Source organism: Sceloporus occidentalis, unplaced genomic scaffold, assembly GCF_023333645.1.
Source record: "Sceloporus occidentalis isolate IW3139 unplaced genomic scaffold, rSceOcc1.0.p SCAF_3, whole genome shotgun sequence".
Taxonomy (NCBI): domain Eukaryota; kingdom Metazoa; phylum Chordata; class Lepidosauria; order Squamata; family Phrynosomatidae; genus Sceloporus; species Sceloporus occidentalis.
In genome coordinates, this window is record NW_028316983.1 from 47,402,483 (window position 1) to 47,427,965 (window position 25,483).

Sequence of the window (25,483 nt, forward strand, 5' to 3'; positions counted from 1 at the left end):
GTTAGCTCAACCTTTCTGTACTTTTTTCAACTTGATTATGGCGAATGACCTATTTTATTCTATTCTGTGATTTGTGATTGGTTGTATATTTATTTACATAGAATGAGGCCAGTTTTTTTCCTCTTAGACACATACTGTATTTCTGATCGAGTTCACCACCTGCTAAATGTAGTCTCACATGCCATAGCCATGAAATTGTGCGAAATAGCCGTTGTTGTATGCAGTTGTTGCCTTCATGTCACCTGTTGATTTATGGTGACCAGATGACTTTTGTAGGATTTTCTTTGGAGGTGGTTTTACCAGCTCATTTGTTGTTATTGTTAGTTGCCTTCAAATCGTTCTCAACTCATGGCCACCATGTGAATGAGACGTCACCAAGCCCTCCCTATTTTCTACCTTAGATCCTGCAGGCTGAGTCCATCCACCTAATATGCAGAACTTTTTTAATGAATGATGCCTTCTCATTATGTGGTTGATGTACAACAGCCTCAATTTAATCATCTTGACTTCCAGGGAGAGTTCAGCCTTGATTTGTTTTAGGACCTGATTGCTTGTCTTTTTGACCATCCACAGTATTCTCAGCACTCTTCTCCAGCACCACATCTCAAACCAATTAATTTTTTTCTTATCTGCTTTTTTTACTGTCCATCTCTCAGATCTTTATATAGTAATGGGTAATACCATAATTTGATATGATAAGAGCATTCGATGTAATGAATAAGTATTTTCTTTTAGATTTAGGAGATTCTTCCTGAAATGCCACACAGTCTTTATACAGTGTTTCACAAGTGATTCTTTGCTCAAGAAGGCATTTCTGAACAAGTTAAATGTAACTGGTGGCCAGTAGTTGTTTTGTGCCTTCAATTAATTTCTGACTTATGGCAACTCTAAGGTGATCCTATCATTGGGCTTTCTTGGCAGGTTTCTTCAGAGAGGGTTTGCCATTGCCATCCTTAGTGTCTGAGGGAGTGAGACTTGCCCAGGATCACCCAGTAGGTTTCTGTGGCCAAGCCAGGATTTGAACCCTGGTCTCTCTCCAAAGTCATAGTCCAGCGCTCAAAGCATTGCACTGTGCTGACTGCTCCCACTCTTATTTGCTCTGGCAATTGAGTTTCTAGCTAAAATGCTTGGAGCTACAACAGTCAAAAGTTTTTATTAATCTGTGAAAGGTTCTCATCATTTTGTTGGCAGACAATACTGACACCTCCACTGATTCATTTTGCAGAAATTTGATATATTGAATATTTTGCCCTGAATTAGAGAGGTCTCAGGTCTTCTCACAAGTAAAGATAAATCTGGGATGTTAAGGCCTACCCTAAAGCCACCAGATCCTGCTGGATTTTTGGAATCTAAACAGGCTCAGCCCTGGTTAGTAGTTAGATGGGAGATAGTCAATGAATACCAGGTGCTTTGGGCTATATATAAGAGGAAGGAAGTGACAAAACCACATTTGAGTATTCCTTGCCTGTGTAAACTCTATGAAATTCATGGGGGTCACCATAAGTAAAGAGATGACATGAGGACACCTATACATACAGGATGTTAAGCCTGAATATGTCTGCTGAGGAACAGCTTTCTTTATCCAGCTTTATACAGAAATTTTTGCATTCGTTTCCTCCCTAATAATAATTAATTAATTTGTTTTATTTATATACCGCTATTCCAAAGATCATAGCGGTGAACAGCAAGTAAGCTAATTAGCAAGTAAGCTAATTTGCCCCCAACAGTCTGGGTACTCATTTTAGCGACCTCGGAAGGATGCAAGCCTGAGTCGAGCTTGGGCCCTTTTGCTGGTCTTGAACTCGCAACCTTGTGGTTTTGAGTGAATGGCTGCAGTACAGGCATTTAACCACTGCGCCACCAGGGCTCCTGGGTGTTCTAATTCTTGACAAGCTCTCAGAATTGAGAAAGCCAAATTATTTTCCTATATTGTTGGTGATTACACAGATGTTCAAAAAGTGGAGTAGGCTTGTTCTGTCTTGATGGGAGAAGACAGCATGTATAAAGATGTTTGTACCCTATTTATTCCAAAATGCTTCTACTATTCATCTGTAATAAAATACAGCTTCAGTGGCAAAATTTGTAGAAAGATTTGTACATGACCAAAAGAAAATAACCAATATTTTGTAACACTATTCCCCAAATAGGTGTACAGTCAAAGGAACAACTTAGGCTGTTTAATGTATGGGACTTCCAGGGATGGGATTTCCCGGGTGGGAATCCCTCCCTCCTCCTGGGCCTTCAGCTACCTGCAGAGAGACACCTGTTCCTCTTCTTCCCTCCTCACCCCCCCTGGGCCTTCAACTCTGTCTCCGGAGGCAGCTGATGGCTTGGGACGGCTGGGAAGGAGAAGGAACAGGTGTGTGCCTTCCCTGCCTCCAAAAAAATGGTTTCACTAGCCATCTCTGGCACATGTGCCTTAGATTTGCCACCACAGCTTTAGGGTATTATTTCTCAGTCCCTTATTTATTATCATTATCATTATCATTATTATTATTATTAACCTTTATTTATGAAGCGCTGTAAATTTACACAGCGCTGTACATACAATCTTTTTAGTTAGACGGTTCCCTGCCCTCGAGCTTACAATCTAAAAAGACATGACACAGAAGGAGAAGAGAGTGGTGGAGGGAAAGGGTAAGAGGTCCAGCAGTTCCTCTCTACCTCCAAGGCCTGGACCAAGGCAGATGGACTGGAGGGAGGGCTTGGGTTCTTAATGGATGGTTAATCATTTTCCAGGGAAAATACATACTCTCAAGTAGGATAATGCATATACAGTACATAGCAATACAGGAAATGGTTTGATAAACAGACAACAAAAGAACACCAAATAGCAAGCGACAATTATGCAATGCCTGAGAAGGCTACTCTGAACAGGATGGTTTTCAATATTATTATTAACCTTTATTTATGAAGCGCTGTAAATTTATTTCATTTATTTCATTTGTATGCTGCTTTTCTCTCAGGGACCCAAGGCGACTTTGAGTCAACTGTAATCTCTGAAACTATTGTAGTCACCAACCTAAAAGTTCCTTTTAATCCAGGGGTTGATCTATTATTGTGTTATGACCCTTATATGTACTTGATCTTAACTTGTATTGGTGGAAAATTGGAAAGATTCTAATTATTATTATTCAGACAGGCTTTTAAAATGGAAAGAGGGCTATAAGTTCTGCATTGTTTTAAATGTGTTGTTTATTGGTTTTTAAAAAAACCTTTTAGACTGTATGTTTTAATTATTTTTTCAGTTTAATTGATTTTTAATGTGGCTTTTTGTACATTTTAATTTTAATGTTTTTAATGTATAAGTCACCTTCAGTTCCCCTTCATTTTGGCACCAAGTTAAAATTAGACTTTTTATTCAAGCCTTCGGGCCTAACTGGTTTTATCCAGGGTGAACATGGGGCTTTTTGGGGTGTGTGTGTGTTAATATATTTGGTCCCCTGTATCCACAAATTCTTTATCCACAGATTCAAGCATCCATGGCTTAAAATATATAAATTCCTAAAAACCAAATTTTGATTTTGCCATTTTATATAAGGGACACCATTTAATTATGGCACTATATTTAATGGAATTTGAACATCCACGGATTTTGGTATCCACGGGAAGTTCTGGAATCAAACACCAGCAGATACCAAGGGCCCACTGTACTGTGAAGTCAGCCCTCCACATCCATAGATGCTTCATCCATGGATTCTGCACTCATACGTTCAGCCCTCCACAGCTTGAAAATATTCAAAGAAAAAAAAAACAAAAAAGGAAATTTTGATTCTGGCATTTTATATAAGGGACTCCATTTTACTACGCCATTATATATATGATGGGACTTGAGCATCCATGGATTTTGATATCCATAGTGGGCCCTGCAACCAAACTCCAGTGAATACCAGGGCCCACTGTATTATTCCACATTGTTTTAGCCAGTTTCAAATTGTTTATTTTTAACTGAGAAACTTAATCCTGTAATTATTGTTTTAAATTGATTTTATTGTTAATAAATAAATATCAACACTAATAAAAGTGGTAGGGGTAGGGTAAAAATGAATTTAGATGCTGCTTGAATTCCTTGGAGCATTCCAGACAATCTCTCCTTCCCTCCTTTGTAAAAGGAGATGAAAGCCAGTTGCATTTTGGGATTTGCTGCCTCAAGGTGCCAGGAATATCTTGAAGTGATGGTTTTTAAAGGAAGAACTCTCTTTGCTGCTGTTGTTGCAGCAAAGAACCAGGTGCCCAGACAGATTATGCATTTTTGAGAGAGAAGAAGAAGAAGAGACAGTGGGGACAGGGTATCTATTGGTATTCCACTGATGATCTGCTTTTTCAAGACAATGTCACCTTTAGGTTGAAAAAAGGCCCCAGTATCTACTTTTCAATTTGCATCATTCTTTTCATTTGTATAGTTTGTGGCTGATTCTTCTCTACTATTAGAATAGATTGTTTTAAAATATTCCTAGATACATTTGGTCTTATGTGTAATAACAGTGAAAAGCTTCTGAAGTTACCAGTACTAGGGATTGTCTCATCATTCTAATGTTTTCCTGTCCACTTTCCCTTGGATGAGCCCAGTTTCCATAGAAAATTAGCAGGAGAATAGAATAGTGCCATGCTGCCATTTTCATGGCTGAAACAGCAGTGCAGTTTACCTTGTCAATTGGAGTGGTCTGCGGCAGGAAGTAATCTCAGATGGCATGTGGTATAATGGGGAAAGGAGAAGAAAATCAGCAAAACAACCACGTACAGGGCAAAGCTAGCATAGTGTTTTGTAGGACTAATTATACTAACACCCTCTCTAGATAAATTATAAATACCTAGGAATATGTAATGGACATGTCTCCCCCCCTTTTTTTTTTTAAGATTCACATACCTTTATTCTAATTTATTATCACTCAGCACAGAAAGCCGCTGTTTATAGCCAATTATCTTGAGATTTTCCAAGGACATGATGTATACAGTCAGCCCTCCTTATCCGTGGATATTTTATCCACAGATTCAAGCATCCATGGCTTGAAAATGCTTCAAAAATATATAAATTCCAGAAAGCAAACCTTGATCTTGCCATTTTATATATTTTCTATGCCATTGTATTGAATGAGACTTGAGCATCCATGGATTTTGTTATCCATGCGGGGGCCTGTAACCAAACTTCAGAGGATAACAAGGGCCCACGTGGGCCACCTTTCAGTATGTGAGTGATATTTAATCCTTTTAAGATGGGGAAAACATTTAACCCTGTTGTCATACATTTTTTGGAATCAGTTTTTCATGTCAATAAAACTTGTGATGACTGGGTATGCCAGAGCATGGTGGCAAGCCTGTGGTGACATGAGATGTTTTAGTAGTGAGAATTTTTTTCATTTCTCAGTTGCACCAGGAATGTCATTCATCTTGTCTGTGGCACAAGATGTTCCTGCAGGTTTTCCTCTGTTATTTTCTTCTTAGCTTAGTAGCTGAGAAGCACAAAGTTACGGGGAGTAAGGACAGTGGAACTGAATAACTGCTTGAGGAGAGCTGGCAGAGATGGGCCAGCCAAGCAACAACCGAGAGGAAGAGAGCTGGTGCCAGCCAATCACAGTGAAGCCTGGAGAAGATAAATAGGGGTGTTGCTGAGAGGGAGAGTTAGATAGGGACTGTTATAGTAAAAGCCCAGAAGTGAGGGACTTAGTCAGACAGGGTCTGGTAGGGGTAGAGTCCAGTAGTGAGGGACTCCCCACGCACACAGAACTTCAAGAGAGAGAGTTGCTGTGGGGTCATATCCCAAGGGATACTTAACCTTGGTGGCTGGTGTAGGTTTAGAAAAAGAACCTGAAGATAAGGACTATGTGAGAGTCCTGGGTATAAATATGTTAATTGCTGTAGAGAGTGTTAACTAAACCTGTAACTGAATGAAGCAAAGAAAATATACCTTAAATTAACAAAAATATGCAGCATCTCAATAAGCAAAATACTGATTAGCAATAGCAGCTTCATTTATATACCATTGAATATCACATAAGCCAGTGGTTCTCAACCTTCCTAATGCTGCGACCCCTTAATATAGTTCCTCATGTTGTGGTGACCCCCAGCCATAAAATTATTTTCATTGCTATATGCAAATATGTGTTTTCGGATGGTCTTAGGCGACCCCTGTGAAAGGGTCATTCGACCCCCAAATGGGTGCCGACCCACAGGTTGGGAACCACTGACCTAAGCAGTCTCTTAACAGTTAACAACTGTTAACAATTGCCCCCAACAAGCTGGGTACTCATTTTAGTGACCTCAGAAGGATGCAAGTCTGAGTCGAGCCTGAGTCCCTGGCTGGTATTGAACTCACAGCCTTATGGTTTGTGAGTGAGCAGCTGCAGTACAGACATTTAACCACTGTGCCACCTTGTCAATAAAAGCGCAGTACAGACTGCCAAAAAACAGCGGCCTGCCGGCACCTGTTTTTACTGTGGAGGGATGGCGCAGCCCCCAAAGTGCACACTGTTGCTCCAGAGTAAAAAAATTACGGAAAAACAGGGTTTGTTTGCCACCAGAATAGTTACGTTGCGAGTGCGCCAATGGCACACTTGTGACATAACTGGCACCGTGCAGATGCTGCCATTATAGCACCGCCAGTACGTGCAAGGATTAGAGACCGCGCGGTTGCCACGCATTCCCTAACCCTAGTTGTGCTGCCACCATGCCACAAAGGGGCCATCTGTCCAGGACCAAAGTTTTATTTCAGTTTCAAATAGAGGCTTGTTTGGCACTTGAGTAATTTACCACACTACTGACATTTACAAATGGGAAACAGTTTTACATCCATAAGTTGGTGTTCACAAATAAAGCAAAATCTGAGATGGAGATAGTGGCAGTGGTGGGATAATCAACCCCATTGTGCTGTCACTTGAATAAAAGAGTGGGGTTAGTCGAGTGGGACACATTGTGACACTGCTGTATTGTCCAACAGGCTGACATCTAATACTTGGACTCCAGTGGGATACTTGCCAATAGGTAATTAGCAGCACAGTTGGTTAAGAGTGAATTTATACTGTATTCCACAGCAAAAGGGTTATCTCATTTATGTCATTCTGGATATCTCTGTGTACACATCTTGTTCTTATGAGTGATATCAGATATAACTAAAAGTCTACTTAGGAGAGTTTTACCTTGTCTTACTAGCCAATCATTACACCAGATATTCTTTTTCCCCTGAGTTCTGTAGCCTGTGGAGAAACTTGAGGAAAATGAAAAGCCCAATTATAGAAAGAACAGCCTCCTTACCTTTCACAAAACCCCAGTACATAATGAGACAAGATCTACCTTTCTAGAGGACTATAGCATGAGGTAGGTTTCCAGGCCTTCATAGAAAGAAATATTAATTCTTGCTCCTTCTCCCTTTCCAATTTGACCTATGCACAGATATAATCATTTTCTTCCAATTATGTCGGTTAAGTACAAAGCTTGTGCCATTTTTTTCATTGTCCAAAGTATGACAGAAAATACCTTTTGCATGAACTTTCTGTCCTTGCAGAACTACTTGGGACCATGAAAGGTTTTACTTTATGCAGGGCTTTTGCACAAGGTTGACACAGCTTTGATGGTGGCCATCATCCTGTGAGAGCTCACTCCAAAAAGAGACATTGCAGTCTCTGGAGAACTCTGGGAAGGAAACGTTGTACAGTGGACCCTCCACATTAGCTGGGATTAGGGGCACAGGGATCCCATGAAAGTAGAAAAAACACAAAAAACCACTATTTTAAAACCTCTTTAGGGATCTCTAGGTCCTCTACCATAACTCTGTGGTCAATCTCCAGCAGACTCGCTCTGGAGGATCTAGAGATTTCTAGAGATAATATATTAATCAAATCCGTGAATAATCAAATCAGTAGAAGTTAAAGCCACAAATGTGGAGGACTGACTGTACAGCTGAGGGAAGACATGGTTCTTAAAGGTAGGAACAGACTGGGTGACTGAATTCATGGGATCCTTTCAGTTTTCTTGTTATGCATGCCTTGTTAAGAGCTATTGGGTTTATTTGTGCTCAGTCCTGCTAGATCAGGCAATATATTTAGAAAAATGAACAGAGGAAGAAGGGCTTATCTGCTTATCCAGAAGAATAATAACATTCTCATCCTTGATTGTGCTTAGAAGAATGTCTGTCTTAACTTTGATATATTTGATCATTAGTTTTGATCCATTAGTTCCCTCTGAAGCATAAATTTACATTGAGAACTGTGTTTTGCAAACAGATCTTTGGAAGAGTGTCAAACTGCTCTGTGCTTTTCTTCTCTATCTTGTCACTGTTTGTTGATAGCAGCATATAAATCTACCCATGAAGTGAAGAAGAAAGTGACTACACAGAATACTTTCTCTGTCTCTCAGTACTAGAACTCGGGCTCATCCAATGAAATTTGCAGGGCGTTCAGGAGAAATATGAAAGCAAAGCATGTGATTTCTGGAATTCACTTTCATTATAGGGTTTTAAGAAGGTATTGTCTTAGATGGATTTACAAAGGGATGAGATGAATTCATAAGGGTAGGCCTATCAGTGGTTATATGCTATCTCAGATGGAGAATAGCAATGAAAATACAGTAAGTTGCTGTGGAACAAGTGTGGTCTGTTTCTTTAGTATCCAACTTGAGAGCTTTGGGAAAGCACTGTTGTCCAGTGTGGGAGAGTAGAATTCTCCTGATCAACAGGACTTTTCTCTTATGTTACACAGACAGGAAATTCTTGTAGTGTACCATAAATGCTACTTATAATTTCCATTTTTCCCTTTCTTAAATATAAGAAATATTTTATACCCACAGGGTTTTGAACAAACTTCCATCAAATCCTTAAGTCTTGTCTGCTTTTCGTTTTTGCCTGGTGGGTTTGTTATATAATTTTAAAGCCCACATAGTCTTGCTGCAGTAAAAGTTGATTTAGTTTCAGAAATTTATTTTAGTGGTTTGGTAGCGTTTGATGAGACTACTGGAAGTACTTCTAACCTCATTCAAAATTCATGTCTGCTATGACAACATGTTTAATGTTCCTCAAATTTTGTGGTTTTGTAGCAACGTCTTACTTGGCCATCAGAGGATTTATTACACAAAAGGTTTCTGAATTAATTGTCTCTTAGCTGCATGTGGGCTTCTACTGGTATTAATTATGGGACTAGTATTATTTAAGTGCACAAATATTTTACTTCAACCTCAATTTGTCAAGGAGACCAACTAAACTACTAAAAACAGTTCTGATTTTAAATTAGAGAAGTCTGCCTCCTCAGCATCATATAGCAGCATGCTGTCTAATTCACATCTGTGAGCATAGTTGAAAAATGTTTGTCTCACACTTGAGTTCTAGAGGAGATCAAACTGTCTCTAGCAAAAATATCACCTTTGGTCAAAAGATGCCAGATTCCACATCCTGCTGTCTGCTTTTGAAATCCACATGCTTTATCTTAGAGATAGAAATGCTCTGTGTTCTGTTTTTGATTAGAAAAGAATATAGACCCCAGAAGGGGTACAGTAGCTTTGATGGTTCCATCTCCTCTGCTGAGTAATATACATCTTAAATTACTCAGGGACAGCAATATTTAATGAGAATTTGGATTAATGATGTGAGGTCCTTGCAGATGAAATATCATCCAGCTTTTGTGTCAACTGATACTTCCTCATATATAGCAATTACATACTTGACTAGTGGCGGACCACTGGAAAATTTTCTGTGTATACTTCCCTTTACTAAACACACCACAATCGGCTTCCTCTTCTTGGACATGGTGATCTCCTGGAAGCACGGAAGCATAGGAAGATTTTCCTTCCTTTTCTCAGTGTACAGAACATAGCAAGAAAATAAATACATCCAATATTAGAGATGTACTACAGTCAAACCTCGCCTTATGCGGGTGATCCGTTCCGGACCCCCCCGCGTAAGGCGAATTCCGCCTATGCTTGAGCCCCATTCATCCGAATGGGATGCGTTGCCCCTTGTGTCCCGCGCACTGCCGCGTGGCTTGAGCACATAAGCTCAAAGCCGCAGGTGCACTGTACTTTTATCTTGATTTGCAGATGATTTAAACTGTGCTAATCAGAAGGTGTGGCTAGAAGAATAAATGATACAGTGGTACCCCGGGTTACGAAATTAATTCGTTCCGCCGCCGCTTTCGTAACCCAGAAACTTTCGCTAGCCGAATAGCCCATAGGCGCTAATAGCGAAAGCCGCGATTTCGTGTGAAATCGCGCCGAAAAGCACCAAAATTTTTTTTCGTAAGCCGAAAAAAAAAACGTAACCCGGAACAGTTTTTTTCTTTGGAATTTTTTCCTATCCCGGGAATTTCGTAAGGCGGTGCTTTCGTATCCCGGGGTACCACTGTATTTCTTCCTTTATAAAATAGTTGGCCCTCTATACCCACAGATTTTACGTCCACAGATTCAACCAACAATGGTTCAAAAATACTGTGTTTGCACACACAAAAAATATGAAATTAATTTAAAAAACCAATCTTGATCTTGCTGTTTTATATAAGGGACACCATGTTGTTGTTGTTGTTGTTGTTGTTGTGTGCCTTCATGTCATTTCCTTAATCTTCTTGGCAAGATTTGTCATGTAAATTTACAGCGCTTCATAAACAAAGGTTAATAATAATAATAATAATAATAATAATAATGTAGATTTATCATGCAGTTTTCTTGTTAAGATTTGTTCAGAGGCGGTTTGCTATTGTCTTCCCTTAGTGTTGAGAGCATGTTACTTGCTCGAGGTCACCCAGTGAGTTTCATGGCTGAGCTGGGACTCAAACCCTGATCTCCTGAGTTGCAATCAGCACTCAACCCACTGCGCCATGATGGCTCTCACCATTTTACTACACCATTGTATATACACTGGACCTTTGGTATCCACTGGGGTTTAGTTCCAACACCCCTCTGGATTCAAAAAAGGATGTTCAAGTCCCATGAAATACAATGGCCTAGTAAAATGGTGTCCCTTATATAAAATGACAAAACTAAGGTTTACTTTTGGAATTTATATTTTTAAAAATATTTTAAAGCCATTAATGGTTGAATCTCTGGATAAAAAAACAGTGGATATGGAGGGCCGACTAGTAGGACATGAACATTCATGGTTTTTGGAATCCGTGGGGTGTCTTGGAACCAAACCTCAGCAAATACCAAGGACCCACTGTAATAGTGGGCATTGTTGGACCTCATCTCTCATCAGCCTGACCTAGCATGGGCTGATGACTAAGGGATGATAGGAGTTAGAGTCCAGCAACATTGAGAGGTCCAAATGTTATTCACCCTGCTTTATAACATGATTTAGGCTATGTTGATATGTGTGAGAAACTTCTAAAAAAACATTTAAAGAAAGATGCAGCTGTATTATGAGAACATAAAGCAAAAATGTACTCAAATGAATAGTTACTGTATATATACTCAACTATAAGTCGACTTCATGCATAGGTCGAGGGCAGTTTTTGGGACCAAAATTATGGATTTTGCTATGACTTGTGTATAGTCAAGGGTAAAATTTAGGGGCATATTTACGTCTAAAAGATGAAGCAAAGCAAAACAATGGCCCCATACAGACAGGCCAAAATAAAGCTGCTTCGAGTCACTTTGGAGGTATGCTGTTTATATAATGCATGCGTACTAAGAGTCCAGAAGCTGCACCAAAGCCACAATCCAGTCCTAAGCACTGGAGCGCAGCTTTGGCCCAGCTTCTGGACTCTTAGTATGCATGCATCATTTAAACAGCGTATCTCCAAAGTGACTCAAAGCAGCTTTATTTTGGCCTGTCTGTATGGGGCCAATGTCAGAGAACTTACAAAATTCCAGTAGACATAACTTTTTGTGCTTACTCTTAAGACTGGATGGATAAGAGAGTAGAGGGGGTTGGTGCTTCATATATTATGATCTTGCTTTTCACCAGGAGATGGTTTCTTCTTTTAAGTAAGAGTTAAGATACAATACTTAAATTGACCTGTGGATAAGTTGATGCTGTTTTTGGGGCCAATTTCTTTACCTAAATTTCTAGATTTATACATGAGTATATACAGTACATAGATTGAGAGCTGAAATAAATATTAAATGTCAACTTGTCTTCATTATCTTTGAGCTAAATCTATGTTCTGTTGGCAGTCTCAAGAGAACTTATCACCTGCCCATCCCCAGCCCTTCATGCTACTCAAAAATTGGCACAGGAGATTGCCTAGCTCACAGAACTAATTTTGGGGGGTAAGGAGGACTTCTCCTCCCCTCTGCCTCCCTCCATTGTCCCCTCCTAGTTCTGCTCGATTCTATAGGCAGGTTAAAGACCGCCGAAAAGCGGTGCTCTGCCGCTGCCGCCGGTTGCTGCGTCCGGGAACCGCAGCAGCCAAACTGCGCGGTTCCCGGACGCAGTGAAGAAGAAGCGCCAAAATGGCACTTCTTCTTGCACCTCGGATGGGACGCCGCGAGGCACTCCTTGCACACTCGCAGCGTCACATCTGGGGCGCGATGTGATGATGCTATGAGTCTGATATGTCAAAATGGTGGCACCCGTGTGTATAGGGCGTCGCCATTAGCACGCCCCTGTCACGTACTAGGGGTGAGGCCGGTATGGACGCTAGGTCCTCGGCCAACCCCTAGCATATGACGGGGGCGCCGCAAAGGCCCGTTTGTAATGGGCCATAGTTCCACCAGCAGAAATCAGCCTGCCCTGTATTCTTATTAATAAAATATAATATGGAATCCACTGGACTAGAAAGTGCTCTTATTGCACCATTATTAACAAATTTGGAGGTCTTTTTAGAAATATTCATTAGAAGAACGTATGATGCTCCAGTTACTATTATTATTACTTTAATAAAATCAATTTATGACAATCCAGAAAAGTGTAAGAAGTGTCCTCTTTTGGTTGCAGTTGGTGTGATCAGGTGTCCAATCTGTCGCCAGGAATGCAGGCAAATAGATTTGGTAGATAACTACTTTGTCAAAGACACATCTGAAGCACCCAGCAGCTCTGATGAAAAATCTGAACAGGTATGACACTTCTGCTCTTTTCTCCTTGGAATATGGATTATTTTTTTCATCTTGTGGAGAATATAGGTGTTGGTTATTTCTTGATTAACATGTCAAGGCTTCATAATTTGAAAATGTTTTCCTCCTTGTTTTTAGGTGTGTACCAGCTGTGAAGATAATTCTAGCGCTGTTGGTTTCTGTGTGGAATGTGGTGAATGGCTGTGCAAAACATGCATAGAAGCTCATCAACGAGTAAAATTTACTAAGGATCATATGATCAGAAAGAAGGAAGATGTCTCTTCAGGTGAAATCTTTTTCTAACTTTAGATTTTTTTTAATTGACTGTAGTTGCAGCTAAATATTTCTGCTTCTTAATATACCGAAAAGCCACACTATTAATTTATATTTATGTTTTTTGAGAAGAGATTGATGCCACCAGTTTTGTACTTTATTAAATAATAAATAATGTTACATTTCATAGATGGCTGTTTGTAACAGAAGATGCTAGTCAGTGAGATTTCAACATAGTATACTACAAATATAAAGTCCTGCTAGGCTTTATTTCTTGCCGTTCATTTATATAAATATTTCTTGGATGCTTTTTAAGCATAGCCTTTATATGGGGTCTTATAAACTATGGGCCTGAACAGACAGGCCAAAATAAAGCTGCTTCAGGCCACTTTGGAGGACAGCAGCATGGCTTTGGCATGGCTTCCGGCCTCTTAGGATGCATGCTTCATTTAAATAGCACACTTCCAAAGTGGCCTGAAGCAGCTTTATTTTGGCCTGTCTGTTCAGGCCCTATATTATCAAAGCTTTGAAATAGGGTTTTTTTTTTTAAAAAAAATGATAAAAAAGCATGTTTTAAACTGTGAACTTGGTCTTTCAGAGAGAAGTTTGTTGTTTTACGCATCCACCTAGTTTAGACAGCCTGCCCAAGCCCCAATACTCCAGTATTATACGTATCAGGTTTCATTCTATTTACGAGATATAGTGATTGGAAAGGAGCTGTAGTGGCATGACAACCCAAGCCTCTGGATCACTTCCTTCAGCACTTTCATATAGATGTTAGAAAGTGCTAGAAAAGGTTAGGTTTTTTTTTTCTTTAGCGGAACAGATTTTCCCAGCTTCATCTTGTAAGTACTGATCTTGTAGGAAGCACTGGAACAATTCATAGGGCCATGCTTCCTAAACTCAACCCAGACAGACATCTTTGAGACGTCCGGTGGAAACAGGATTGCACTCCTCTCCTCCATTGTATAAATGATCTACCATGACAACCAAAGCTGATACCATTGTGAAACAAGACAAGAGTCTTTATCATTAGGGATCCAAATAACCACCATCATTCAAAACCTGGAGTTCATCATGCCGTTTTGCCATGTATTTGATAAATTTGATACCTGGTTTGACTCGATAGTTGTGGCTGTTGTGTTGGCCTGTGAAGTATTGTTTGAGGTTTGATTTTAATTGATTTATTTTGGAAAATGTCCCTTGCTTTGCATTCTTGTGCTATGTACAGGGTTTGCAGAGGTTCTAGTGGTCAAGGGGCAGAGCTACTATTGATACCATAATAGGGAAGTCCCATCAGAAAATTAAATAAATTTCAAGTGATTTTGAAATATATTGTTATAACAAATTTGACAAAAAAAATCAAACGATAGGTTTTCAAAGAAAATCTGTCAGGTATAATGACAGTATAAAGCCATCATCAAAGGTCTGAAGATGAGGGACTTCTGACATACTATGTTAGTCTTCTTCCTAAATCATCATTAGATTGGTGAATAAACTCCATTAGCTTCCATTCTAAATAACGTGATCCTATATGTACTAGATATAGAAAGCTACATGAAATACAGTATAAAGGGCACCTTGTATTGATACATCTCATTTATGGCAAAGGCTTGTATTATTCCTGGTCACCTTCTTCTACTACTGCAAATAAACCTTAACATATATAAAGAATAAGCAACTGTGTGGTGGCAAGAGCTAAGTTCCCTTATTCTCCATGGGCCATCCCCCTCATGCATGTCAAAATAGTTTCTTTTTTTTCCCAATTTTGCCTCAAACTAGTGACTGGAAGTGAGATGCCACAAAAGTGGGACAAGGGGGGGGGGTGAATGTGACCCATGGGCTGCACTTTCTCCACATTTGATATAACTGAAGTGAATATACATTTCCTCCCCCCCCCCCCCTCCATTCTTCTGTTGCTTCCACAGTCTCAAATTTCAGGCAATGCATTCCTCACAAGGAGGGCTGGTATGTTTTGGTGTTATGCTAAAGTACAGTGATAGTCATGCACAAATCATACCATCTGTGTGATACAAGGATCAAATATAATCTCATTATGTTTTGTTTATTTAACACATTCAGAGTGAATAGTATTTAAGTTGAACCAAAAGACTGGACTTCCACTGAAAAATTGTTTCTACAGTATATTTTATAAATTACTAGTACTGTAGTACCTAAAGGAGTAGTGGACAGTACTTTGGAACTGTTCATTCTTCTGAAACCCAAGATCCATCCAAATGTGACATTTAAAAAATAGAATTAAGGAATTCTGAACCTAGGGGTTCATTTTGAGAGCCAGAAATGAATAGCACTCACAGTTCCTTCGGACAAAAATCCACTCCTGGAGAACCAAATGTTTTTTTTTAAATTTCTGCAGTATAATGTAGGGTCTCTGGGAAAGGAGTTAGTGTGTTTTATATAACCTGGAGATATACGAGTGGATACTTTTTTCACTACCTCTGCTTTAGAGTAGCAAAGGATTCTTGCTCTAAGGAATTGACACTTACCCTGAGATGTCTGGATTTGGAAATAAGTGAGCTGGGAGTAGTTTTGACTTAGACAAGTTGAGTATATTGTAGATTGAAGCCAGATCAGGGGTTGAGATAGAAGCCTGAAAAATTAGAAAGTGAAATTCTTCAACAATTTGCCAAGTACAGAAGGGAAATTGGACAATAATTAGAGAGGTAAGATGGGTTAAAGCAGTTTTGAGAATGGAGGTAAGAGAAGTGTGTTTGAATGCAGCTGAAAATGATCTCTTGCTATCATAACACTTTATTGTTACACAATCAGAGGTCACCCACATTAAACAAATGGCAAGTACCCTTTCCTGCCCCATTCCAAAAAAAATGAATGGATAGTGGGGCCATTCATTAAAGCAGCCATGTAGTTGTGTTACATGGAAACTGGCAATTTAGTCATGCCATGGAAAGAGTAATTCAGCAGAAATACTGTAATATTAGACCAATGTGAAGTTGAAACTATGCGCGTCCATAGTTTTTTGTGGGTTTTCCGGGATATGTGGCCATGTTCTAGAAGAGTTTATTACTGACGTTTCGCCGGCATCTGTGGCTGGCATCTTCAGAGAAGATGAAGATGCTAGCCACAGACGCAGGAGAAACATCAGGAATAAACTCTTCTAGAACATGGCCACATATCCCGGAAAACCCACAAAAAATATTAGACCAATTTGCGGAGCTTTTGTCACTGTGTGCTTTTCCTGGGACAGAAGCCAGCAACTAAAATGGATGCCCATTTTACACCGATTGGGAGATAAAATGCAGGACTGTTTCTGTCAAAATAATTAGAAAATTTAATTGTTTTTAAATTCTGTATCATTTTTTAAAAGTGTACTTTGTCTTAGTGTGTACCTTGGCTGCCATATTGGGGAAAAACAGGGTATAAATTAAATGTAAATATATACATACCGGTACATATAGAAGGGCCCAATGTTGTGCTGTTCCTAAGCAGCTGTCTGTGTCCCCAGCATTGAGAATTAGGAATCATTCCACAATTATGGAATTTAGCCACCTTGAGCTCTGGTATCTTGCAATTTTGGTCTTTTAACTGTTTTGTGATTTTATATATATATATATATATATATATATATATATATATATATATAAAAATATGTGTTTCTTTTAACAGAGGCAGTTGGAGCATCTGGTCAACGTCCTGTTTTCTGTCCTGTGCACAAACAAGAACAGTTAAAACTTTTCTGTGAAACTTGCGACAGACTGACATGCAGAGATTGCCAGTTACTGGAACACAAAGAACATAGGTAAAAATACCAATTTCTTAATGTGCTGCTTCTCCTCAGAGCACATTACTTAAAAAACAACCTCTATGCATTTGTGCTGTAAAATTTCTGAGTTTGTTTTATGATAAATGGAGTGGTGTTGCTTTCCATTTTTAATCCAGTCTTGATTCCAGTAATGAATAAATGACAAGTAAAATTAATAGAACAGTACTGGGATTAAAGAAATCTTACTTGGTTAATCATATGAATTTTAATTTTATCTATCCGTGTTTGCATATTATTTGTGGAAAGATGGTTTGATTTTGGAAGGTGCATGCTGCAGACATTGTGGAAAGGGCATTTTTCCCCCTAATGGATATGGGAATGCCCAATGAGATGACACTAGCATTTATTTTTATTATATATTTTCAACAGGAATAATTTACTCTTTATTTGACCAAATGTTCATTCATTTATGAGAGGTGCTTATGGTAGTTTTATGTTGCATTTGCTCTCTCTTGGTTAGTTGTGAAAATTGGAGTTTAAATAAAAGTAACAGCCAAGCAGAATGGTGTCATATCTTCATTTTCATGATGTAGCCTTGAATGGATTAAGGAAATTGTAAGAGACTGAAGTTCAGGATTTGATAGTTGCAGTTAGATGGTAATCTTTCCACTGTTATCAGCACTGGTAATGCTGGCACTTAAATGAGGATTAGTCCATGATATTAATTTGCTCCATAGATTATTGTGATTTTTACTGTATTTTTAATAGATTTTGTGAGAGATGTGGTGAGAAAATAAACAGATACTTCTGGCAAACTAGTGTTGCTGAATAGATGGATACATCTTTTGTGCACAAAAATAGGGGAACTGTTCATATTTACAGATACAGTAAAGTCTCGATTATCCGACAAAAACGGGCGGGCTGATAGTCAGAAATGTTTGATAATCTGGAGAGTCCAAGAAAGCCTTGAAATCACTGTGAATTGCAAACGTACTGAAGTTTTATTGCAGTAACAGTAAAAGTAACAGTGCACTAAGGTTACATTAACAATTTTTTTTTGTTTGGGAGCATGTCTGGGGCGTGGAAATGCCTACAGCCACATCCCCAAGCAGCCACAATGTTGGATAATCCGGAATGTTGGATGACCGAAGGACGGATAATTGAGAATCTACTGTATGTAAATATCCCACTTAGAATGATTATAAACTTGGGAATCCCCAGCACATGATGGTTTTCTGAAATGTATGCCATTTTTGTTTTGACTTCTCATCATGTGTACATGAACAAGTGGGATTTATTTTGTGGTATAAGTATGGTGAGCATTCATGATATGGTATAGGAAGCTTGTGATATATGACTTAATCAGTAAAGAGACCAGTCACTAATATCATTCTATTAGTTGTGTAGAAGAGTAAGAATTCTCATGTGGCAACCTATAGTATTTCAGTTTAGTCATAACAATGAAAAGATGTGCATTGGAAAGTTTAAACTAAATCCATGTGAACACTATGAACTATTGAACACAAAAGGGTGTGTATGTGTGATCTCTATTGACTTACATTGACCCCATGAATTTCGTAGGGTTTCCGCTTAGTACATTGGTATGTGGTATAGAATTCAAGGGACTACCTTTGTCTTTATAGAACTGTACGTGCTATTGCTTAGGCAAGAAATACTCTGAGGTGTTTTTTGCAGTTCTGTCCTCTAAAATATGGCCTACATCTCCTGCTGTTCATTGGCTGTTTCCCATCCATGTACTAACTAGGGTTGACCCTACTTAGCTTCCAAGATTAGATGGGATCTGATGCCTTTAGAGTACATAGGCCACAAATACAGTGATACTCTTGAGTAAAGAAACATTGTTTAGTACTGCTTGTTTCTAGGCTGCGTTTAACATTATGTGCTTGTACTAGCTCAGTGATGGTGAACCTTTTAGAGGCCAAGTGCCCAAATTGCAACCCCGACCCCATTAATTTACTGCAAAGTGCCGTGTCCTTCTGGCTTTCTAGTAACAAACTCTGGCAAACTCTGTGCTGGGGTGACAGCACATGTGCCCACAGAGACGGCTCTGAATGCCACCTCTGGCACGTGTGCCATAGGTTTGCTATCACTGTACTAGCTTTTGCGACTATCACTGTGAAAAAACTACTTCCTATATTGTTGCGTTACTATTTTATGATTCTGTAATCTCTAGTTCAGCTTAGATGCAAAGATCCTACTGCACATGTGAACTTGAAATGGTCAGCTTCTCAGGTGCAAAGAAAAGGGGAGTAAAAATAAGTGAGTGGATGGACTTTTCACTGCATACTAGAATCTTTACATCCAAATTGAGGGCATGCTTTTATGGCAGCTTCTTCATTTAACTATTCTAGGGTTTGTTTTTTTTAGTGATAATTTCATTGTTATGTTGCTTGTACAGTGGCAAAGCTTTGCTGTTCACTTCTGTCTTTTATTGATATTAGAAGGTATACTAATCATTTCAGAAACTTTGACAGCCTATCCATTAGTAACATATGAATACTTGACAGGCATATTAAATGCTCTAGCTCAGGGGTAGGCAACCTTTTTGAGCCGGGGGCCGGGTTGCTGTCCCTCAGACAACTGGGGGGCTGAAGCCAAAAAATAAATAATTAAACAATTTTTAAAAATAAATAAATAAATAAATAAATAAATAAATAAACAAACCGGGACAAATGTAGGACAACATTTTCAAATGGTGGACACTTTTTTAAAAAAAGTGGAGGACACGCAAAAAAAATTGCTGACTTTTTAACAAAATGTTAATATAAATGCATGTTTCTGAGGCGTCTATAGACAATTGCCCCCTTTGCCCCTGCGCGCGAGAGGCCAAAGGCCCCGGCGGCAATCGGCGGCAGGACCAGGCTGGGGCTGGTCCCAAGGCCTCGCCGGGCCGCATCCGGCCCGCGGGCCGCAGGTTGCCTACCCCTGCTCTAGCTCAATCAGGAATTAAGTTCTTGCTGGTTATGTATGTTGACTGGGGCTAGTTTATTGAAGAAACTGTCGTTATTATTTTATTCATTTATATCCTGCCTTTCTTCCAATAATAGAACTTGAGGCAGCTAACAACATATTTAACAACAATTAAAGATTAAAAGTTATGCAAAAACTTTGATAAATATATAAATATAAAAGTTATCTATAAATAATAATAATAATAATAATAATAATAATAATAATCCAATTTATTTATATTCTGCCTTTTCCTTGTGGAATCGAAGCGGATTACAAAACAAAGGCATCAAAAATACAAACTATACCCCCCATCAAAAACATCATGGCAATATTATAACAATAAAGTAATTATACAAAAAATGAAAAATAAAATAAAAAATACAGAGTACAAAATCCAAAATGCATAGCACAATACATAGCATAATAATGGAGGCATAACATAGCATCATAATTTAAATGGCACTCCCTGGCACTTCCCTGGCAGCAGAACAACTATCAATATCAAATTACATATGTTAAAATAACATGACATGGCATAATAAACATAATACAATAAGCAATTTAACAATCTCCAACTCTGCCCCGACAACAAAATAACAAACAAGTACAGATTACATGCTTAAAATATTTATATTAACAGTAATCTCCTTCTGCCTGTTGCCTTCTCTCTCGATAGTTAATATACTACTAATAATTTTTTTAAAAAAACTCCAGCCTAATGTCCATTATAGGCTGATGATGTTCTCTGGGCTGGTTCAGCCAGGGGGGCTCAGGTGTTTCTGTGCCAATTGGGCTTGGAGCAAGTAAGCAATAAAACAAGTAACCAGTTTATAAGGTTAATACATTAAACATTAATAACATTAAAATCCATTAAAAGACAATAGAAACCATAAAACAGTACAGCACATAATTAAAAGCCCATCTCATTCAATTTCTAAAAGCTTGGTTTTAAATTTCTAAAATTTCTATAAGCCTATTTTTAGTCACTGATGGAACGAGGGCAAAGAGGTAGTCATCATGCACTACCTAGGGTAGATTTTCCAAAGACTGGGAGCAACTACCAAGAAGGCCTTCTTCCTTGTATGCACCAAATGACCCTAAGGTGCTGGGACAGAAAGAAGGACCACTCCCAAACCTCAAGTTACTAATCGGGCTGCAGCTCTTTGGATCAATTGAATTTTCTGAAGATAGACCCACATAGAGCACATTACAGTAATCCAGACGGGATGTAGCTTTGGTATATCAAATCCAACTTCTCCAGAAATGGGCACAGTTGATGCACTAGCTGTTACTGTGCATATGCACTCCCAGTCACTGCTGAAATCTGGGGCTCCAGGCTGATGGCTGAATCCAGGACTATTTCCAAATTGCAAGCCTGTGTTTTCAGCTGGGAGCATAACCCCATCGAGGCTGAATCCCTATTCCCAGATCTGTCTTGACTGACCAGAAAAACCTCTTGTCTTGAATGGTTTAAGCTCCAATTTATTCACACTCATCTAGTCTCATTACAGCTGCCAGGCTCAACACAGAAACATTTTGCTTGGAATTTGGTGGAAAGGGCTAATAGAACTAGGTATCATCAGTATACTTGTGACACCTGACCCCAAAACTCCAGACAGCCTCTCGCAGCAGTTTCATGTAGATATTAAATAGCATAGGGAATAAGAAAGAACCCTGAGGAACTCACTAGCAAATGACCAAGGAGTTAAAAAGGAATCCCCAGCACCATCCTCTGAGAGTGCCCCACGCCAGGAAAGGACAAAGGTGCTGTAGAACAGTGCCTCCAAGCCCATCCTCCTGAGGCAACCCAACAGGACATCATGGTTGATCGTATAAAAAGCCATCAAGAGATCCATTAGGGCCAGCAGGGACATAGTCTTTTTGTCCGGTTCCCAGTGTTGGTCGTCCATCAAGGTGATCAAAGCTGTCTCCGACCCATATCGTGGCCTGATATCAGACTTAAATGGATCCAGATAAAAGGCAGAAAACCATACTTTCCCTACTTTCGGACTTTCCCTATTTTTTGATGGGCGTAGCAGTAGATTAGATATCTCATGCAGGTTATCATCTGCCCAGATACAATACTAGCTTGTGAGATACACTGAGCCTGTGCCATACGCAGGCTTGTTATAGGCAGCTTCCAACTTATACGGAAGCCACCGGGAGAATGGTGTGTGCGCACTGCCATGCAGTGAGCACGAACCCCATTATATGTAATAGGGCTTGAACATACACACTTTCTGCCTTATGCAGGGTGGGGGGTCCGGAACGGATCCCCCACATAAGACAAGGGTGGACTGTATAGCCCCTGTTGATATAAGAGCACCATAAATACAGACATAACTCAATTGCCAACATCTCTGACAAGAAAGCCCCTTTTAAAAAAGTCTTGGTATGCCTATCCAATCTCACTACTCAAGCTCTGTCTCTCTGGTTTTTTTTAGCAGCATTGACATTGGGAAGATGGTGAAGGAGGAGAAACAAACTTTCAGCTTGTCTACAGTATACAATGCAGTAGAGGTTGCGCTGTGAAAGAATGAGATTCTACTCTAGCTCATGATGGAATGGACATTTATGCTTCCCAAAGGGTCATTTTTGGAGTTCCTGCTTATTTAAGGAACTTGTACATGAAGACACATTGAAAGTTCCTACAAATGTGTAGGAACTTTTATTTTTTGTTTCCAACACAACATAAACTGCATACTTTTTAAAAAATTGTGTATGCACTTGAGAAATGGTGCAGCATTGCATAATAACCTACTCTTGTGATATTTTCACTACATACAGAAAACAGTGAAGCTTCTGAGACAAAAGACCCTCCCAGTTACACTGTTTTTCACTATGTATTTGGGGGGAAATGCACAAAATGCAAAATTAAATTCTACATGCTATCACTGTACGAACAAAATGATGAACATTTTGACAGAGTGGTAGTAATACTTAAACCAGAAAAAGAAATGGAGTGAGAGAGTTTAAGTGGCTTTTGAGAGCTTGTTCATATACAGTACACACTTTGAGTTGGGATTATCAGAGGAAAAGGAAGATAAACAGCAAAGAAACTCTGGCCAACTAAAGCTGAAGCATTTGCTGGTTTCAGTGTTGTGCAACCAAGATTTGGGGGTGTGGCATGCCTCCAGCGTGGCCAGAAGCTGCTCCAAGGCCATCTAAGATGGCCTGAAGTTGCTGGCAAAAAGAGTGGATTTTATCCGCTCCTGTCGGTGTCCCATTTCAGACCACAATGGCAGCCTGCTTCAGGAGCAGGCCATCCTGATGCCCCGGTCCTGGAAAGATTGCAGCTAGCGATCACTCCTTCTGGGCCATTTGCTTTGGCCCATGGCTAAATATCATCTTAACTATTGGTCATTTTGTCTAGGACTGGTGGAAGCTGCAGTCCAAAAACACACGGTGGATTGCAGGTTGCCCAGTAAAGGAGGGTAGATAGGTTGTTAGGCAGGTTGTTATTGGCCTAAGAATTTTCCTGTTCATGTACAACAGAAGTCATCAAATGGCTATTGTGAATTAAATTTAGAAAATCTCTCTCTCTCTCTCTCTCTCTGCTTAAAACCATTGTTCAGCAATTAGTATCTGCATACGTAATCATCAGCAAATGTCTTTGAAGAAAATAGTTTGAGGCATGGTTAGCAATTGTATTTTTTAGCTTCTATTTTCTCATTAGGAAGCATAGGTTTAAACATAGTGAATCCTCTTCTTGTAATGCTTCAGCATTAATTATTTGTCTTCTAATTTGGAAAGGTATCAGTTTTTGGAAGAAGCATTTCAAAATCAAAAGGGTGCTATAGAGAATCTCTTAGCCAAACTCCTTGAAAAGAAGAATTACGTTAATTTTGCAGCTACTCAAGTACAAAATAGGTGAGTTTGACTTTTTCTATAATAATACTTATTTTAATGTGAATATGTTATTAACAGAAATACTAAAGTTCTAGACTCTTATAGTTTATTGTAGTTGTCATGTGCCTTCAAGTCAACCCTGACTTATGGCATCCTTGTCATAAGGTTTTCATGGCAAGATTTATTCAGAGGTTTGCCATTGCTGCTTTCTTAGGCTGAAACTGTGACTTTCACACAGCCATTCATTGGGCTTTCATGGCTCAGCAGGGGTTTGAACTGTAGCCTCCCAGAGTCCTAGTCTGACATTCAAACCACCATGCTGGCTCTTCTCTGACAGTATCCTTTGTACTAGTATCCTTTGTACAACAACTATGGGCAATGATAACTAATCACTCTGATTCAGTAGACAAAAATCTACTTGCAAAAACAGGCTTCTATACCAGTTGCACAAAAGGAGAAGCAACATGCAGCTTGCAGCGTGTCATGGATAACACAAGTGATTGTTCGCACACATAGCCATGTAGAAACATTTGCTTAACTAGTGCTATTTGTTTATATACATGGAGACTCTGACTGTTTTATTCAAACTTCTTTATCTCTCCGCTTATAATAAAGCCAATTATGCTTCTATCATTCATCCTTCCCATCTCCAGTGTTTAAATAGATTAAGGTAGGGATAGCATATTGCTTGTCCCCTAACAGTGGCAATTTGGTACCCTTATCCATGTATTTGTATTTGTGTCAGGAAGAGTCTTCCCATTTCCCAAGGTAGTCCCGGTTACCATGTTAACACTTTTGGCTATCTTAAGTAAAGGACAGGTTATGTACAACATGAATGTAGTCACCCCAGCATTACAGTGTGCAGTTGTCCCTCCATATTCGCTAGGGTTAGGGGAACAAGACCCCCGTGAATATGGAAAAAGCGCAAATAACAAAAACACTGTTTTTAACCTGAGAGAACACCTCTCTAGGAATCTCTAGGTCCTCCAGGGCAACTCTGTGGTCAATGTCCGACATACACTGACCATAGAATGGTACTGGAGTAGCTACAAATGGTCTTTCAGTGCAACTTTTAGTTAAAGTTGACCACAGAGTTGCACTGGAGGACCTAGACGGTCCTAGAGAGACTATATTAATGAAATCCGTGAATAGTCAAATCTGCAAATATCAAATCCGCAAATATGGAGGGATGACTGTATTCTGTTACATTAAGGAACACAGTACATTGCAGTGGCTACAGTGACAGATGATGGAAGTGCTTATAGGAAATTCCTGCCTACTTCAGGCAAGTAGGTAGCTATATGTTGTGTAGTTGAAACAGAAAGTTGTCACTTCTAATACAAGATTTCTTTCAGCTACATTTTACACAATTTTAAATTAATCTAAAAGACTACTGAAAGCAGCAGGATGAGAATTTCACAAATAAAACTGAAGTGTCTAACATTCAGAAAGAAATTTACCTTTACATGCAGAAGATTGTTATATATTGTAAAAGGAAATTGCTTAAAGTTTTATTTGCAAGAATTAATGGAAGCAATGATTTAGCATTTTTTACTTAGTGTGGTCATATATGAGTATCTTGGTTTTTTTAAAATAACAAGAGCAATAAATATTGAAGTTTCATTTGAGTTATGTTGAAGTTTGGAGATGTTGAAATGTTACAGCACATTTTTTTCT

The 25,483-nt window shown here is 39.2% G+C and overlaps 1 protein-coding gene across 4 annotated transcripts in view; it reads left to right on the top strand.

Moving 5' to 3' along the window:
• The window catches only part of TRIM33 (tripartite motif containing 33), an 89,006-nt gene that overhangs the window by 22,453 nt on the left and 41,070 nt on the right, over positions 1–25,483 (top strand). For all 4 annotated transcript variants that reach the window (XM_089514363.1, XM_089514365.1, XM_089514364.1 and 1 more), the window contains exons 2-5: positions 12,854–12,972; positions 13,108–13,255; positions 16,888–17,020; positions 23,711–23,827. In XM_089514363.1, coding sequence (XP_089370489.1) covers positions 12,854–12,972; positions 13,108–13,255; positions 16,888–17,020; positions 23,711–23,827 — 517 coding nt within the window. The remainder of the gene's footprint in view (positions 1–12,853; positions 12,973–13,107; positions 13,256–16,887; positions 17,021–23,710; positions 23,828–25,483) is intronic.